The sequence below is a fragment of the Palaemon carinicauda genome, chromosome 45 (genome assembly GCF_036898095.1).
Source record: "Palaemon carinicauda isolate YSFRI2023 chromosome 45, ASM3689809v2, whole genome shotgun sequence".
NCBI lineage: Eukaryota > Metazoa > Arthropoda > Malacostraca > Decapoda > Palaemonidae > Palaemon > Palaemon carinicauda.
In genome coordinates, this window is record NC_090769.1 from 10,952,982 (window position 1) to 10,973,104 (window position 20,123).

The 20,123-nt window shown below is 32.7% G+C and overlaps 1 protein-coding gene across 1 annotated transcript in view; it reads left to right on the top strand.

Moving 5' to 3' along the window:
• LOC137634736 (sex-determining region Y protein-like) overlaps positions 1–8,869 on the top strand; it is a 33,646-nt gene extending 24,777 nt beyond the window's left edge. Inside the window, exon 5 of the mRNA XM_068367226.1 lies at positions 7,889–8,869. Coding sequence (XP_068223327.1) covers positions 7,889–8,869 — 981 coding nt within the window. The remainder of the gene's footprint in view (positions 1–7,888) is intronic.
• The last annotated feature ends 11,254 nt before the right edge of the window (positions 8,870–20,123 follow it).

The following is a 20,123-nucleotide window of genomic DNA, read 5'->3' on the forward strand; positions in this document are numbered from 1 at the left end:
TTATTCCAGTGGTGTAGAATGTTCCCGCGTGTGAAAACGAAGAATTAAAAAAGAAACGAAGAATTAAAAAAGGAACGAAGAATTGGTTGATCTGAGCTAAGTGGTTTGTCAACCCATAGACAATCCAAAAAGGAAAGGGAGATGGTTATCTTCTTCGCCTGACGTTCTTGTTCTGAGAGAAAGGTTATTCCATTTTTCGATTTATTGAATTCAAAGACAATTTTTTGTAAAGTTGAAGAAAAACTTAATGTCAAATTCCTGATCATTCGAATTAAAAGGGAGACAATATATTACTGAATAAAGTGTAGGAAAAAAGATGAGTACATGAGAAAAAGTAGAACAGAAAAATATGAAGGTATATGAAAAAAGAAAATAACCTAAAGAAAGAAATACTGACAAAGAATTAAGTTTAAAAGGAAAAGTAATAAATAAGAAAATCATAGATATAAATCTACAAAATAATATAGTTTTAAATTACAATTGGAAAGTAATACAAAGAATTAAGTTTTAAAGAAAAAAAGTGGTTGATTGAGAAAAACACAAATATACGAGAATCTACGAAAAGAATAAATTTTGAAATAACATTCGGAAAGTAATATATATATATATATATATATATATATATATATATATATATATATATATATATATATATATATATATATATATATATATATATATATATTTTATATACTGTATATATATATATATATTTTATATATATATATATGTATATATGTGTGTATATATATGCATATATATATGTATTTATATAGTATATATATACATATATGTATATATACAGTATATAGATAAATAGATACTCGACAGAAGAAGCGCAACAGCGATCGTGAAAATAAGAGATAACAAAAAACAGAAAAGCAACAAGAATTATGATTGCTGGAGGGAGCGAGGACAGACAATGCAAGACAAGGCAAAGCTAAATGAGTGAAGAACCTGGAATAGATGATGAGTAAGAATTATGATAGATAAAAAAATGAAAGAAAAACTTAATGATAATGAAAGAGGAAGATAAGATTTAGATTTTATAATTAATATACAAGTAAATGCGTAAGCAAGAGGAAAGATAATTGAACTTACGTCATTGAAGAAAGAAACATGCAAGTACCTAAAATAAATATCATTAATATATGAAACAAGATAAATATAAAGAATTAAAAAAAAAAAGAAGGAATACGATAAAGCAGAAGAAAATGAAATAATATTTAAAAAATTAGAAAATCAGGTGAATATAAAAACGTCCGTGATAAAATCGGAATAATTTAGTCAACACCGCAGAAGGAAATAATTGAAAAGGAAATGAAAGTGCAAAGCAAAGAGGCGAGAGACAAAAGTAAATGGATGGAATCATTAAACGAAAATAATGGAGAGGGATAGAAAAATATGAGAGAATAATAAGTGAAAGGGTTTAGGGGTGCTATTGAAAGAGAAAAGGCAGAAACCGCGAAGAACTGGAAAACTGAAAAATAAAAAATAAATACGATTTATTTAAGACTATAAATGAATAACAATATTTATTGATAATAAGGGAAATTTGAAGGGCCTTTGAAATAAAAAAACAAAGGACATGATGAAGAAAGAAAAACAGATATGATAAACGAGGGAAAAGCAAATAGGAGTAAAGAAAAGAATAAGAAAAGGAAAAATGTTCGGAATTAGAAGGATGATCAAATAATATAAGAAAATAGGAAGAATAATAAGAAGGAAGGGAAGCTAAGACGATGGGCAGAAGAAATAATAAAACATTAAAGAAGAAAAGTACTAAGAAGAAAGAAGAGGAAGACGAAGAAAGAAGAGGAGAAGGCGTAAGGGCAGAAAGAATAATAAAACCGTAAAGAAAAAAAAAAAGAGGAGGACTAAGAAGAACAGAGCAAAGAAGGCAGAGGAGAAGAAGGTGTAAGGGCAGAAAGAATAATAAAACAGTAAAGAAAAAAAATGACCAATAAGAAGAGCAGGACGAAGAAGGAAGAGGAGAAGAAGGCATAAGGGCAGAAAGAATAATAAAAGTTAATAAAAAAAAGAGGAGGACTAAGAAGAGCAGGACGTTGAAGGAAGAGGAGAAGGCGTAAGGGCAGAATGAATAAAAAGAAAATTGAGGAGGACCTTGAAGAGTGGACGAAGAAGAAAGAGGAGAAGAAGACGTAAGGGCTGAAAGAATAATAAAACAGTAAAGAAATAAGAGAGGAGAACGAAGAAGGAAGAGGAGAAGAAGGCATAAGGGCAGAAAGTATAATTAAACAGTAAAGGAAAAAAAAAAGGAGGACTAAGAAGAGCAGGACGAAAAAGGAAGAGGAGGAGAAGCGTAAGGGCAGAAAGAATAATAAAACATTAAAGAAAAAAAAAAGAGGAGGACGAAGAAGGCAGAGGAGAAGAAGGCGTAAGGGGGAGAAAGAATAATAAAACAATAAAGAAAAAAAAAGAGGACTAAGAAGAGCAGGACGAAGAAGGAAGAGGAGAAGAAGGCGTAAGGGAAGAAAGAATAATAAAACATTAAAGAAAAAAAAAAGAGGAGGACGAAGAAAGCAGAGGGGAAGAAGGCGTAAGGGCAGAAAGAATAGTAAAACAGTAAAGAAATAAATAAAAAAGAGGAGGACTAAGAAGAGCAGGACGAAGAAGGAAGAGGAGAAGAAGGCGTAAGCGATGCGAGGCCCGGCTGGTCTAGGGCTGTATATTTCCCTGATGATACACCAGCGGCGCATAAATCAACCCACGCTAGAATTTGAGACAGTAATAAATATTGTCGACAAAATCATAATAGGTGTGTGCGGATCACGACAGCGGGCGAGGGAGAAAAGGGGAGGAGAGAGAAAGAGAGAAAGAGAAAGAGAGAGAGAAAGAATAAGGGAACACCGAGGAAAATAAGAAATAGCAAATAGCTATAAGCTTGCTTGGTTGATAAACAGCATGTCGAAAGGAGTCAGAGATTAAATCGTGTGGCTTTAGACGAGATGATTAAATCATGTATTAGATTAGTTTATTTTGAAAAATTTGAAATTACAATGGCCGAATTCGCATTCCTTTGATGTACACTAAGCAAACAACAAGAGTAAACAATGTTATGATCTTGTGGCATTTTCAAGGAGAAGAGAGAGAGAGAGAGAGAGAGAGAGAGAGAGAGAGAGAGAGAGAGAGAGAGAGAGAGAGAGAGAGAGAGAGAGAGAGAATAAGGGAACACCGAGGAAAATAAGAAGAAATTGCGAATAGCTAAAAGCTGACTTGTTTAGTAAACAACACTTTGAAAGGAGTCATTGGCTTTAACCGAGAGATTAAATCATGTATTAGATTAGATTATTTTGAAAAATATGAAATATGCGAAATTCGCATTCCTCTGATGTACATTAAGCAAACACCGAGAGTAAACAATGTTATAATCTTGTGGTATTTTCAAGGAGAGAGAGAGAGAGAGAGAGAGAGAGAGAGAGAGAGAGAGAGAGAGAGAGAGAGAGAGAGAGAGAGAGAGAGAGAGAACACCGAGGAAAAGAAGAAATTGCGAATAGCTAAACGCTGACTTGGTTAGTAAACAACACTTTGAAAGGAGTCATTGGCTTTAACCGAGACATTAAATCATGTATTAGATTAGATTATTTTGAAAAATATGAAATATGCGAAATTCGCATTCCTCTGATGTACATTAAGCAAACACCGAGAGTAAACAATGTTATAATCTTGTGGTATTTTCAAGAGAGAGAGAGAGAGAGAGAGAGAGAGAGAGAGAGAGAGAGAGAGAGAGAGAGAGAGAGAGAGAGAGAGCGAGAGAATAAGGGAACACCCGAGGAAAATAAGAAGAAATGGCTGACTTGGTTAGTAAACAACACTTTCAAAGGAGTCATTGGCTTTAACCGAGACATTAAATCATGTGGCTTTAGCCGAGGTGATTAAATCATGTATTAGATTAGTTTATTTTGAAAAATTTGAAATATGTGAATTTACAATGGCCAAATTTGCATTCCTTTGATGAACACTAAACAAACAACATGAGCAAACAGTGTTATAATCTTGTGGTATTTTCAAGGGGAAAAGGGGAGGAGAGAGAGAGAGAGAGAAAGAGAAAGAGAGAGAGAGAGAGAGAGAGAGAGAGAGAGAGAGAGAGAGAGAACACCGAGGAAAATCAGAAGAAATAGCGAATAGGTAGTAAAGAGCACTGGATAAAAGAGTCAGTGGTTTTGTCGACACTAAATCATGTATTAAAATAGTTTATTTTGTGAAATTTGAAATATGTGAAAGTTCAATGGCCAAATTCGCATTCCTTTGATGAACACTAAACAAACAACTTAGAACAGAAGTAAACAATGTTATAAATGTGTGGTCTTTTCAAAATGGTGTTGGCCAATCGTTATTACTTACGTCACATATTTCATTCAAAGAAGACAATAAAATACCTGTATTATTTAAAAAAAAAAATTCAATTTGAAGTTCGATAATTGATAGAATAACAATTGAAAGTAAAAAAAATTATTAGCACAAAGTAGCATTTCATTCAAAGAAGACAATAAAATACTTGTATTATTAAAAAAAAAAATTCCATTTGAAATTTGATAATTGATAGATTAACAATTGAAACCAAAAAAAAAAATATTAGCACATATTAACAATTATCGCTGTGTTAATTTTAAGAATGCTAAAAAAAATGTTTTGTAAACTTTACCGAGATTTATGCATAATTAACATATTCAGCTAATTTAAGAATGGTTATTAAAACGATTTGGGCTAAATTGCTTTATCACTTAACACACTTTTAGTGTTATTGATAAAGACTTTTGATGAAACACGCTGAACGAATTTGCAACGAAGGGGAAAGCTTCATAAACTTATACATAATGTGTGAGAAGAAAAGTCAAAATCAGTGTTTATAAAAAATAACTTTGAAACGTTAGAGTTTTTTATAAACGCTTCCAAGCACAAATATATATGAATACATAAACACACAAACAGATACACATACACACACACACACACACACACATATATATATATATATATATATATATATATATATATATATATATATATGTGTGTGTGTGTGTGTATGTATGTATATATGTATATATATGTATGTATATATATATATATATATATATATATATATATATATATATATATATAGATAGATAGATAGATAGATACACATTATATATGTGTGCGTATGTACATGTATACACGTTTACACTCCAAAGTATGTATGTAAGGGTTCTTTTTATTACAGCAGGCATAAAGCTCATATTAATTCGACAGTGAGGAAACCTTGATAGGACGAAGCAAACTCCGACATAAAGTGAAAATTCTGAGAGCAGAGAGAGAGAGAGAGAGAGAGAGAGAGAGAGAGAGAGAGAGAGAGAGAGAGAGAGAGAGAGAGAGGGTTGCGACCCTTTACCCATTAATTATTTTTACATCCCTTGCAATATGTTGTAGTCTCCGATGATAATTATTGCTTTTGCAATCAGAGGGTGCATACCGGATGAGTCATTATATTTAATTTTAATTTGCTGTAATGATATTTTTTGGCTGTTAGCTACTAATTTGATGTGATATTTATGCCATTCCAGTTGGCCGTTTCCCTGCTTTTATTCGGTTTTCGTTGTGTGTCCTTTCTCTGGCTGATCGGAGGGCGACCGATATTCCATTTAGTCTTCCATGGTGACCTTGCGCTGGTATCTTCTGCTCCGCACCAGAGGCGTTTCCTGTTCTGCTTGTGACCACTTCCGCGAGGGTCATAAAATATTAGAGAGAGAGAGAGAGAGAGAGAGAGAGAGAGTTATACGTGGGTGAAAGAACAGAGCATCCTCTACTCCTCAATTGATGCTAATTAAATCTCTCTCTCTCTCTCTCTCTCTCTCTCTCTCTCTCTCTCTCTCTCTCTCTCTCTCTCTCTCTCTCTCTATATATATATATATATATATATATATATATATATATATATATATATGTGTATGTATGTGTGTATATGTATGTGGATATACACACACACACACACACACATATATATATATATATATATATATATATATATATATATATAAATGTATATATATATAAATATATATATATATATATATATATATATATATATATATATATATATATATATCTGGATATCTGCATTGTACACATTCTCAAAAAAAAAAATAGTTAAATGTTTTCAAGTACAATCGCAGCCTAATTCATTAAAGTGTCAGCATTCTTCTACCCCAGATATTTCATTCAGCATTTTAGTATAATATAATGAGAATGGAGAAAATTATCCCTTTCGGTTACTATTATGACGTCAGGCCACAGTCTTCTGTAACAAGCGGAAAACGTTGTGGTTTTAGCTCAACTAAAGCTCATTATTTATCTTCAAAACGAGCAATTTCCTTATTAGATCCTTTAAAATTATGTAAAAGGACATGAAGAGCAAATAAACACTCTTGCGATTTTATATTTCTCCTTCAGCACACACACACACGTACACACACACACACACACACACACACACACACACACACACACAAATTCATATATTATGATAATATCGGGTCCTTTTTATATTGCCTATAGCTTTACTCTAACGTTTAATGTATAATCTCTCTTTTTAATTAAAGCTGGAGCAATCAGTATTTCACTTTCTAATACTGTTGTTCTTGAAAGTAAACAATCTTCTTTTCTATACATCTCCTGTCTGCTTACCTTTCAATTCCTATTAACTCCATGGATTTAATTCTCAACACCTCTGCCATGATTTACCATTCAAATTTAATCCCCGATAGTCATTTCCTTATGAATGAATTATGTTCCTTTTCCTGAATTATGTATATTTTTATTTCATTGCCTAAGTTTCCTCCGCCATTTATTTCGTAAATTTCGTTTTTTTCCATTCAACGAACATCTGAGTTTTCGAGGTACTCAAAATTTCCTCCGGGAAATTTCATTGTTTAAACAACTAAATATTTATCTTGTTGCCTTTTATTGTTTCTTATTCTGGGGGTTGCTTCTGAAGATTTTTTTTTTCGGACAGATCAGAATTATCATCTAAATCAACTACGTAAGTCAGAATTATCCTCTAAATCAACTACGTGAGTCAGAGTTATCCTCTAAATCAACTACGTGAGTCAGAGTTATCCTCTAAATCAACTACGTGAGTCAGAATTATCCTCTAAATCAACTACGTGAGTCAGAGTTATCCTCTAAATCAACTACGTGAGTCAGAGTTATCCTCTAAATCAACTACGTGAGTCAGAATTATCCTCTAAATCAACTACGTGAGTCAGAGTTATCCTCTAAATCAACTACGTGAGTCAGAATTATCCTCTAAATCAACTACGTGAGTCAGAATTATCCTCTAAATCAACTACGTGAGTCAGAGTTATCCTCTAAATCAACTACGTGAGTCAGAATTATCCTCTAAATCAACTACGTGAGTCAGAATTATCCTCTAAATCAACTACGTGAGTCAGAGTTATCCTCTAAATCAACTACGTGAGTCAGAATTATCCTCTAAATCAACTACGTGAGTCAGAATTATCCTCTAAATCAACTACGTGAGTCAGAATTATCCTCTAAATCAACTACGTGAGTCAGAATTATCCTCTAAATCAACTACGTGAGTCAGATTTATCATCTAAATCAACTACGTGAGATATGAGTTTAAAGTGCAAATTATAACCCACTAAGTAATGATATTTATTTGCTAACTCTGGAAGTAAAATTTCCACCCCGTACAACATATATCTAAACCAGAAGGATCAGATTTCTTATGCATTTTTATTCATAACACAGTGAGCAGGAGGCTTATTCATTGCACAATGAGCAGGAGGCTTATCCATAGCATAATGAGCAGGAGGTCTATTCATTGCACAATGAGCAGAAGGCTTATTTATTGCAAAATGAGCAGGAGGTCTATTCATTGCACAATGAGCAGAAGGCTTATTTATTGCAAAATGAGCAGGAGGTCTATTCATTGCACAATGAGCAGAAGGCTTATTCATTGCAAAATGAGCAGGAGGTCTATTCGTTGCACAATGAGCAGAAGGGTTATGCATTGCAAACTAAGCAGGAGGCTTATTCATTGCAAAATGAGCAGGAGGCTTATTCATTGCATAATGAGCAGGAGGTCTATTCATTGCACAATGAGCAGAAGGCTTATTTATTGCAAAATGAGCAGGAGGTCTATTCATTGCACAATGAGCAGAAGGCTTATTCATTGCAAAATGAGCAGGAGGTCTATTCGTTGCACAATGAGCAGAAGGGTTATGCATTGCAAACTAAGCAGGAGGCTTATTCATTGCAAAATGAGCAGGAGGCTTATTCATTGCATAATGAGCAGGAGGTCTATTCATTGCACAATGAGCAGAAGGCTTATTTATTGCAAAATGAGCAGGAGGTCTATTCATTGCACAATGAGCAGAAGGCTTATTCATTGCAAAATGAGCAGGAGGTCTATTTGTTGCACAATGAGCAGAAGGGTTATGCATTGCAAAATAAGCAGGAGGCTTATTCATTGCAAAATGAGCAGGAGGCTTATTCATTGCATAATGAGCAGGAGGTCTATTCATTGCACGATGAGCAGAAGGCTTATTTATTGCAAAATGAGCAGGAGGTCTATTCATTGCACAATGAGCAGAAGGCTTATTCATTGCAAAATGAGCAGGAGGCTTATTCATTGCAAAATGAGCAGGAGGCTTATTCATTGCAAAATGAGCAGGAGGTCTATTCATTGCACAATGAGCAGAAGGCTTATTCATTGCAAAATGAGCAGGAGGTCTATTCGTTGCACAATGAGCAGAAGGGTTATGCATTGCAAAATAAGCAGGAGGCTTATTCATTGCAAAATGAGCAGGAGGCTTATTCATTGCATAATGAGCAGGAGGCCTAAGCTCGAGAGTTTCAAACTTTCACACGGATAAGATGGAAAGAAGTTTTAATTTCAGCATCTTCAGTGTTTCTTGGCTGAGTTTTTAGATAATCGAATGCAAGTATTAGGGCTACAATATAACCATGATTTATATTTTTAATGAAAATATTCCATGGAAACTCATATTACAATAACCATCACTATTTTTTTCTCGGGACCTGCAAATAAAGTCATGCTAGTATGCCATTCACTTCTTTTGCAAACATTTTAAAATATCAATTTAAATCATGTTGCATTCATGAAACACCATATAATAATATGCCCAATGTAAAGCCATCCATTTTCTTCTACTCTTCTTAAGCATATGATCTGAAACTCGATCTGAAACTCGCATGTAAAAAAGATTGTATTGGAAATCATATATCAATGTTCTATATGCCTAACATCAATGTTTGCTATATGGTAGTCCACATAAGGAAAATTAAAAGGTTATGTGCAAATGTGGAAATGCTATGTGTGGACTATTATTATTATTATTATTATTATTATTATTATTATTATTATTATTATTATTATTATTATTATTATTATCATTATTATCGTCATTATTATTATTTGCTAAGCTACTACCCTAGTTGGAAAAGCAGTATGCTATAAGCCCAGGAGCTCCAACAGGGAAAACTAGCCATATACTAAGTTATCTTCGAGCTAAGGAACATTACATCTATAATTAGTGTTAGCATATCTTTATAAAGACTCATTTACAGTACTAACAATTATTTGAAATTCGACAATGGTTGAGTAAACTCCTTCGTATTTTAATAACACATCATCAATAGGACATATTGGTTGATATACAAATTTAAAGTGAACTTTATTAAGGTTACCCCTCAGGAAGTACTCTATTATATAAACCATGTTAATCATTGCTGTTGTACTAGCAAATAAAAAATAAATCATAAATAACACACAGGAACAGTCATATCATTATATAGGTACAGGGTCTTCTGCAAGAGCAATTTACCATATACAGAGCTATATAGGAACGCGGCTCTTGGACCAAATAATTAAATGATAAAAAAGTGTCATCTTAAAGTTCACCTTTTCATATAGAAATACCGAGTTCCTCCGTTTACTTGAGTCACAGTGTGTAATATCAGTCAATGCACAACGTATGGTAATAAAATACTCTACAAAAAGAGGGCTACGGCTCACCATAACCGCTTGAAAAGACAAAATTGACACTTTGGTCATTTTTCTTGCTATTCGACTCCATGTGTGATGAGGAGCAATTGTCGCATTAGCTATGATTGATATACTGGACACTGTTTCTCATGAAATTGTCTCTGTGTTACTTATAGGGAAAGCATAAGCCAGGTGATCTTTTTTGTCACTTTATATCAAATTGACATATTAATATTACCAAGCTGGTCCCGTGACAGATACAAATTAGGTTAAAAGAATGATAACTGCATGAATACAAGTCTTGCTAGCTTCCCTTCATAACTACGAACTCCATCATTAAGGATTATTACGACTTTGTGGGTCAGTGGCATATATATATATATATATATATATATATATATATATATATATATATATATATATATGTATATGTGTATATATATATATATATATATATATATATATATATATATATATATATCTCTAGTGAGTTCAAAGAGGACTGTTATACAATTTCCTTATTATTATTGTTATTATTATTATTGTTGTTGTTGTTGTTGTTGTTGTTGTTGTTGCCGTCATTGATGTTGTTGTCGTCATTGTTGTTGTTGATATTATGAAAACGTGATAAAAGCCGTCGTTGATTATTTATCTGATTTGTATTTTATCTTTTTTCCATATATAGTATTTTACTTGAACTCTCTGTAACCTTAACTAGTGAATTCCACATCACAGTCAGAAGCAATTGCTGATGATTTAACAAAATTTTGCAAATAATAACAAAATAACAAATCAAAATCCCACAGGAAACACAAGAATTCAAGTACAAATGTAATATTAAACTCATAACAGTATTCATCCAATTGCAATTATTTGAATGACTTATGTACATTCCTTTGAAGGGCCCTTAATGAAATAGTTTCAGTGCAGAAATATCATTGTCTTCACACCGAAAAATATAATTCCCAAATGTAGTTAATTACAGGCGACAGCACGCTACATGCGAATTAATTTGCCACTCCATTTGAATAGGAAAACCTAACCCAAGGTGGACCTTCAATTGTCTTTAACAAGTTGCTGAGGCACGCATTCTTTACCCCGGGCCAATTACGACCCATGACTCGATGGTCCATCATTCATGTTTTATATGGCAGAGTGTTCTCGTTGGTCCTCTTGCAAGGGTGTATTCCTCCTGTGATGGACTACTGCTGTTTAATTATTTTATGGGTCTATACGAGGGAGCAGTAGAGCACTTCGCGTGACTTGTAATTGGCGATGTATCACGATCCACAAAAACATTATGCTAACATATAATAACCAACACGAACCTGGAGTCCGAATGTTTTTTTTTTTTTTTTTTTTTTTTTTTTTTTTTTTTTTTTTTTTTTTTGCATGTGTTCTTCCTTGGTAAAGTCACTGTTATAGTTTTTTTTAGCCTCGTTCGTTCTTTAAATTGCTTCGCTGTGACTTCTATTAATTTAGTGGCTCTCGTCAATGTCAAAATAAACTGGCACTTTGTTCCACAAAGGTTTTCAGTGAAATGACACGCCAATAATTTTTTGCGTCTACAAACCGTAATTTCTTTTATACAAAAGATATACAAAAAATGGTTAAAAATGTTAGCTTATACATCAGAACTTTTGCTAACCTCTGATATACAAAATTTGATTAAAAATGTTAGCTTATACATCAGAACTTTTGCTAACCTCTGATATAAAAAAAAATTGGTTAAAAATGTTAGCTTGTACATCAGAACTTTTGCTAACCTCTGATATACAAAATTTGGTTAAAAATGTTAACTTGTACATCAGAACTTTTGCTAACCTCTGATATAAAAAAAATTTGGTTAAAAATGTTAGCTTATACATCAGAACTTTTGCTAACCTCTGATATACAAAATTTGGTAAAAAATGTTAGCTTATACATCAGAACTTTTGCTAACCTCTGATATAAAAAAAATTGGTTAAAAATGTTACCTTATTCAAAAGAACTCTTACAGCTTTTCCGTCGCAAGTTTTTGGTTTAGATAAAATTCATAGCACCTCCAGCAATTTGGCTGTAGAGAAGGTTAATTAGAAACTGGTATTAAACAGAGCTAAGGATAATTTTTTCCCTAAAAACATTAGAATTATGCTAAAGAGAGTAACATAGAACATAAAAACTTAATTAATACTTGTAGTGTGATTCTGGTATATTTCTCAATGCCCTGCCGTTAATTCGGCAACAGTGTGATGAAACGCAAACATTACGTCATCGTTGCCTCTTTTGCTTTGGCAGCGTATCGGCACATGTTCTCAGGAGAGCTCAGTTTGATGCCCTTTATTTACCCTCCACTGCCAAGCCTTGGCATTTTATTTCTGCTTCTGTTCTTCATCTTCATCTTCTTACTTTTCTAGGAGAAAGATATTCCAAAATCACACCATTGTTCTCTAGTCTTGGGTAGTGCCGTAGACTCTGTACCATGATCTTCCACTGTTCTTGAGTTAGAATTCTCTTGCTTGAGGGTACACTCGGGAACACTATTCTACCTTACTTCTCTTCCTCTTCTTTTGTTAAAGTTTTATAGTTTATATAGGAGATATTTATTTTAATGTTACTGTTCTTAAAATATTTTATTTTTCCTTGTTTCCTTTCCTCCCTTTCCTTCCTTGTTGGATCCCTTGGGCTTATAGCATCCTGCTTTTCTAACTAGGGTTGTAGCTTCGCAATTAATAATAATAATGATAATAATAATAATGATAATGATAATGATGATGATGATGATGAGTGCTTTGGAAGGTTAAACTTGTGTAGTTATCTCGCATTGTTAGTTATCCTGATTGGGTTGTAACTCTCGTTAGTTGACACCTTTCTCAGTTTCATTTGCATTTACAAGATTATTGCCCTTACATTTTAACTCCAATTTCTTTTTTAATTTTCATCACATCGTTTTCAATTGATTGATATTATATGTAAAATGTTTAATTTTCTTCAAAGCTTTTCATGTATTTTTATTTTTATTTTTTTAAATGCGTGTCTGAATATTTATTCTATATTATAGCCCTCTCGTGATCTTTATTTTGATATTCTATATCCAAAATTGCCGACTCCATTCCAGAACAGAATCTTAAAAAGAAAAGCATGAATAACAACGAATATCTATGTATGTCTTTAGAGAGGTGCGTTATAATAATAATAATAATAATAATAATAATAATAATAATGAAACTAGTAATGAGCATAATAATAATAATAATGAAACTGGTAATGATAATAATAATAATAATAATAATAATAATAATAATAATAATAATAATAATAATAATATCATTATTATCAATGTGATTGATATATCATTATTATCATTAATATTGTTTACCCAGCGCAATTGAATATTCTGTTGATTTGATATGGATTTAACTTAATGTAATTTCTTCTGTAGTGATTAAGATATTCAGTTCACTACACAGATTATTTTATTTTATTTTCGCCTTTAAACTTCATACCGCCTAAATTTTCATAGTTATTCATATATGGTATAAGAAAATGTTCTCTTTTTAAGAAAGCTATGAATTATTATTATTATTATTATGATTATTATTATGATTATTATTATTATTATTGTTGTTGTTGTTGTTGTTGTTGTTATCCAAGCTACAACCCTGATAGGAAAAGCAGAATGCTACAAGCCCAAAGCCTCCAATAGAGAAAGCAGCCCAGTTGGGAAAGGAAATAAGGGAATAATAAATAAACTATATATAAGTAATGATTAAAAAAGAAATATTCTCACGTTTTTGGTTGCTGATGAATCATTGTTGATTAAGAATGATAATGAATAACTTCAAAGACACTTGGAAAACTTTGAAAGAGTCCTGAAGATTAGAGAGTCAAGACTGAACGTGAGCAAGAATAAAGTTATGGAGAAAAAATCCCAGATTATGGAGAACTTAAAGTTGATACGAATGGCTGAAGATTGAAGTGATTGATTCGTACAAGTGAGTGAATGAATGTAACTTTTGACGGTAGGATGTGGGGAGAGTTATGACGTGTTAAGTATAAAAACTGGTTTGTTATATAAAGAAAAAAAATCATCTTAATTTTTCTTGTAAATGAATCGCTGCTATTAGATGTGCACTTTAGGGAACAACCATTACATAACAACCACCCTCTCCTTTATAGCTGGAAGCATTTAACTTTTTACCAAGAGTTTGCGACCACAAAAATGGGTTTTAAATTCACATTTGCATAAGTACCAGTTGCTCAATCTCCGACTATGACCTCTCCTTCGCCCGTTCATGAAGTCCTCTTTAATTGTATGATTAATAAGGACAAAATAACAAACTCTATATTCATGACTAGGTACAAAAACAATGCCTCTTCTTATAGCAGTGAACCTCCTGGAAACCCTGAGAGTATGTCCCTTGAATGACAGTCTTCACGGGGCTAGGATCAAGCGGTTAAGATAATGCAGGAATTTCTTTCATTCCGAGCCTCACAATCAAGCAGAATTGCTGATCATTGCAGCAATTGTTAAGTAATGAAAGTCAATTTTCTTTATCGGGTAATGGCCCAATTAGGAGAAGGGGGAGGGGGTTGTGGGAGGAGGAGGAGGAGCTGTGAGTAAAGCGAGACCTAGAGAAAAAGTAATGAATGGGACAAAAACAAAATATCCCATTACTCTTGACCCGGATTGAAGGGAACAATGGCGGAACTCAAAGAAATATAATGATGAAATTATGCTTCTCAAGGATGCAAACCTTTTTGCTCAGGACAAACGGGCTGACAAGCAGCAGAAAGAGTGTGGACGAAAGGTTGGAGGAGGGTAATAACCAAGGAGCTAAAAAAAGAAGGGGGAACTAGGGGAAGTGAGGGGAGAGGAGGGGAGGTCAATGGGATATTTTGATAAGAGGAATTTTCCTCACAAAGTTGGTATGTTGATGTGAATGAGCAACTCTCGACGAAAGCTGAATGGGATATGAGACGTATTTTTTTTCTTTTTTTATATAAGCGAAAAACAACATTAGCCATTTTGGTTTCCGGTCTCGTTACGATACGACAAGAAAGTTTACAGCTGTGATTATGTGCAAAGTTAGTCACATCTATATATATATATATATATATATATATATATATATATATATATATATATATATATATATATATATACACACGTATACATACGTACATAATCACATATAAATACATATGTATATATATATATGTATATATATATATATATATATATATATATATATATATATATATATATATCTGTGGGTGGGTGTACAAGCGCGTGCGTGTTTCATGATACACCAATATCACGTGTTATATGAGTGACTTCTTTAGCTAAAGTGTTTTTAGCTTTGAATATCTTCAGGGCTAATTTTTCTAGTTCTTCGTTCTACGGCATTTGCTTTCCTCCCAGTATTTTCTGGTATCCATTTGCCTGTCTATCCTTCTAACGTGCGAGCATTCAGTATTATAATTTAAAGCATCTAGAGATGGTGAAATCATCATAATTATAGATATTTCGTAATCTGGTCTATCTACTGCCATTGCTTGGCCCTCCCTGGTCCTAGCTTGGGTGGAGAAGGGTCATGGGCGCTGATCAAATGCATATATGGACAGTCTCCAGGGCATTGTCGCTGTCCCTTGCCTCTGCCATTCATGAGCGACCTTTAAACCTTTAATAGATAATGGATCAGATTATGCTGCCCAAAATGATGGTAATGTAATAGAGGGTCGAGATGACAAGTTCCTTCCCAATGAAAGCTACGCATCGTCAAAAAGCTCGAACCAAGGAATCTTTAATCTTCAGGTTTATGCTTTGCCTATTGGTAAGAATGGCTGTTCCCGAGCTAGACGACGGCAGTTCTAAATATGGAACTATTTCATGCAGACTATATTAGCTGAACACAGATAGAAATATCTGGGTATTAGCTGGTTCTTTCCTTGACTTTTACTGTGATTTACCATTGGTGTGACAAGTTTATTTCATAGCTTTGCTTATGGGTAAGAAAGGCCGGTCCCGAGCAAGACGACGGCACTTCTAAATCTGGAACTATTTCATGCAGACTATAGTGGTTGCACACTGATAGAAATATCTGGATATTTGCTGCTCCTTTCATTGACTTTTATCGTCATTTACCGTATGTGTGACAGATTTATTTCATGGTCCGAGGTAGGTCTCCTGCTTGAGGTTACACTCGGGCACACTATTTTCTATCTAATTTCTCTTCCTCTTGTTATGATAATTTATAGTTTATATTGGAAGTATTTATTTTAATGTTACTGTTCATAAGATATTTTATTTTTACTTGTTTTCTTTCCTCACTGGGCTATTTTCCCTGTTGGGGCCCCTGGGCTTATAGCATCCTGCTTCTCCAACTAGGGTTGTAGCTTAGCAAGTAATAATAATAATAATAATAATAATAATAATAATAATAATAATAATAATCTGCATTAAGAAATGTATGAAATATGATAAGGCTAAAACTGATGAGCAGATAGATGTGATGAACGTGTCTAAGCAATATCGAAAGAATCATAAACAATATACTAGAGAAAGCACCAAGAAAAAAGCAGTAGAGGCTATTACTGATAATAATTAGTTGAGAAATAGAATGCTATAACTAGCATATATTACTTTCATGTATTTGACTGGTTTTATCTAATTTGCTTTGAGGCCAGAAGAAAATTTAGTCAACGTTATTCTATTAACTTTAACTTATTTCCTAATCTACTTCTCTCTTTTCATTTTATTATTATTATTATTATTATTATTATTATTATTAATTGCCAAGCTACAACCCTAGTTGGAAAAGCACAATGCTATAAGCACAGGGGCTCCTACATGGAAAATAGCCCAGTGAGGAAAGAAAACGGAAAAATTAAATTTTTAAGAAGAGTAACAACATTAAAATAAATAAATATTTCCTTTATAAACTATAAAAACTTTAACAAAACAAAAGGAAGAGAAATAAGATAGAATAGTGTGCCTGAGTGTACCCTCAAGCAAGAGAACTCTAACCCAAGGCAGTGGAAGACCATGGTACAGAGGCTAGGGCACTACCAAAGTCTAGAGAGCAATGGTTTGATTTTGGAGTGCCCCTCTCCTAGAAGAGCCGCTTACCATAGCTAAAGAGTCCCTTCTACCTTTACCAAAAGGAAAGGGTATGAACCATTGCAACTTGCAGTGCTGGAGCTAATGTTTGTTTCAGGTATTAATTAAACCTTTTTTCGCTTTTCTTTTGTTATAGAGCAAGGTTTCCCAACCTCGGGTACATGTACCCCAGTGATAAATTTTTACCCTTCTGGAGGTACTTTGGATTTGAGAGAATAGCCAGTACTGTGCAATACATGTAATCTACATTGAGATTGAATAATAGAATTATATCACAATATCAATTTCATTGTTTCTCATTTTTGTCATAAATTTTAGGGGTATATAGGAATCTATACAAATGGGCAAGGGGTACAGAAGAACAAAAAGATTTGGAACCTCTTAGAGAGTTATGGGGCCTGCAAGAGTGTTTAAACTGTCATAACGATTATTCTCTTATTAGGATAATCAGTTGGAAGTTTAAGCTTAATTTTCTCATCCGTACTGTTTCTCGTTGTATTTTCGTTTCTTAATAATGTTTCTATTTTACAAACTGAAATGTTTTGAATAGATTCTAGGAATATTTGTAGCTACTGTATGTTTGAGACTGTACAGTATGTATCGAAGAGGGCTTTTCCATCTCCTTAAGTGCTTTCTCAAAGATTCTCTTTTATGATATTCATTTCTACCAAGCTATTCATACCTGGACATTAACTGCTGAAACAATATCGCAAATACTAAGAAAATATTGAAAAGCTAGAAGAGATATTCATTGCAAGTGAGGGCAGGTTTAACTTGTTTTTAACCAATTGTCATTTGAAACAGAGTATAAATAACACTATTTAATATTAGCAAACCGCTAATGGCTTCTGCATGCTGGACACAAGGCTCATTTCTACTCAGGGACTGGTTTCTCTGTACCAAATTACTGGGAGGAAAACATAGGAAACTTTTGGCTTTGTTTTTTAAATGCACATTGTTGGCCATCATTTAAACCAAAGAATGCATTATCCAAAAGAATATACTGGGCATCAAATAAAGATAATGATAGTAATAATGATAATATTGATAATAAAGAATGGACTTATAATGATGACAATAATCAGGTAATGCACCAGGTACTGTAGCATTTTCCTTCATCCAGGCAAGCCGCAAGGTAAACCTCAAAGCAGCAGTTGGGGAAAAACAAACGATTTGCAATCACCTTCCCATGCCACACTACTCCTGCTAATTTATATTCCACCATACAGAATTGGTTATTTTATTCTCTTAGCGGTCACTGCTGATGTGACTCTATTGTCTGGTAAATGTATACGGCCAGTGTAAACGCCATGTCTGGCCAGAAGAGCCAGGAAGCAATCTTAAGAAAATAAGTAAATAGGTAAATAAGTGAATGAATAAATAAAAAAATAAATAGATAAATAAATAAACAAACAAATAAAGTAATAAACAATTGAGGTCCAACTCAGTTTCCTGCATGGTTAGATAAATTGCTCTCAACGTATGGGGCCTATTGTATCCAAATTCTTTAATAATACAAGAAAATATATAGCGTTAGATGTCTTAAGTTTAGTCTGTTAAATCAGAGTTCTCGTGCTAATTCAACTGGCTAGAAGGACATGAAAACCTAAGACTAAAAACTCGGTTACTCGTTTTGTATCGCCCAAAAGTTAAGAACTAGTTTATTCCTCTTGTATATTCGATTAATCACACTGAAAACGCCGCCATCTAACACTGGGGAAAGTAATGATAACTGCTATTTATCGAGAATTTTTATTGCAAAAATAAATTAAGGGAGATTATCAATTTTATTGATATAGAACATCATATAATAATCTCAATAGAATATAGCTTATGATTTTTGAAACATTAATGTTTACTATATTTACATTTCACTTTAAGCTATGTTTAAACCTATTGAATCCTTTAAAATTCAATATATGCATACGACATGGTTAATATATATGCTTTCCATGAATCACCCTAAAATAGCGCTGGAGTAGAGAGAGAGAGAGAGAGAGAGAGAGAGAGAGAGAGAGAGAGAGAGAGAGAGAGAGAGAGAGAGAGAGATTTCTTTTCTCGTGAGTCTCCTACAAACCATTCACTAAACTTTTCTACATCGAAGATTTCACTATATTTCTATAACCCAACAACTCTCGGAACAGACACCTAAATTATTATTATTATTATTATTATTATTATTATTATTATTATTATTATTATTATTATTATTACGTATACTAGTGGGGTCCCTCTTGGAAATCTCACTCGAATAAGAACGTCCTACAATTTATTATTATTATTATTATTATTATTATTATTATTATTATTATTATTATTATTATTATTATTATTATTATAATATAAGTGAGACTGCAATCCTAGATGAATTGAAAAAGCAAATTGCTTCAAGAATAAGGTCGCCAATAAGAAAGTACCCTGCAGTGGCTTGTTTACACGCTTTTGCACTATTTTCACGAGCAAATCTGGATTCAGCGCTTATATTTTCTATTACAATTATATTCTTGTATTTCATTAAATAATATTTATTTTGGTTACTATAAATGTCATAACTGTAAATCGCTTGAAAGTTTGATCTCCAAAATCCTTTTTACTCTAAATTAGCAAACAGATGTTGCAAAATTCGAAGATCTTATTTTATTCCTTAAATTAATTAGTATATGTTTTTATTACTCATTACTATATACATGTTTATAAACTTCTATGTTCAGCAGGCTATAGATTTTTAAAACATCAAATACGTTTATTTTTCAAAACAATTTATTATTATTATTATTATTATTATTATTATTACTAGATAAGCTACAACCCTAGTTGGAAAAGCAAGAGGCTATAAGCCCAAGGGCTCCAACAGGGAAAAATAGCCCAGAGAGGAAAGGAAATAAGAAATAAATAAACAATATAAGAAGTAATAAAAAATTAAAGTAAAATATTTTAAAAACATTAACAACATTAAAACAGATATTTGATATATGAACTATAAAAGGA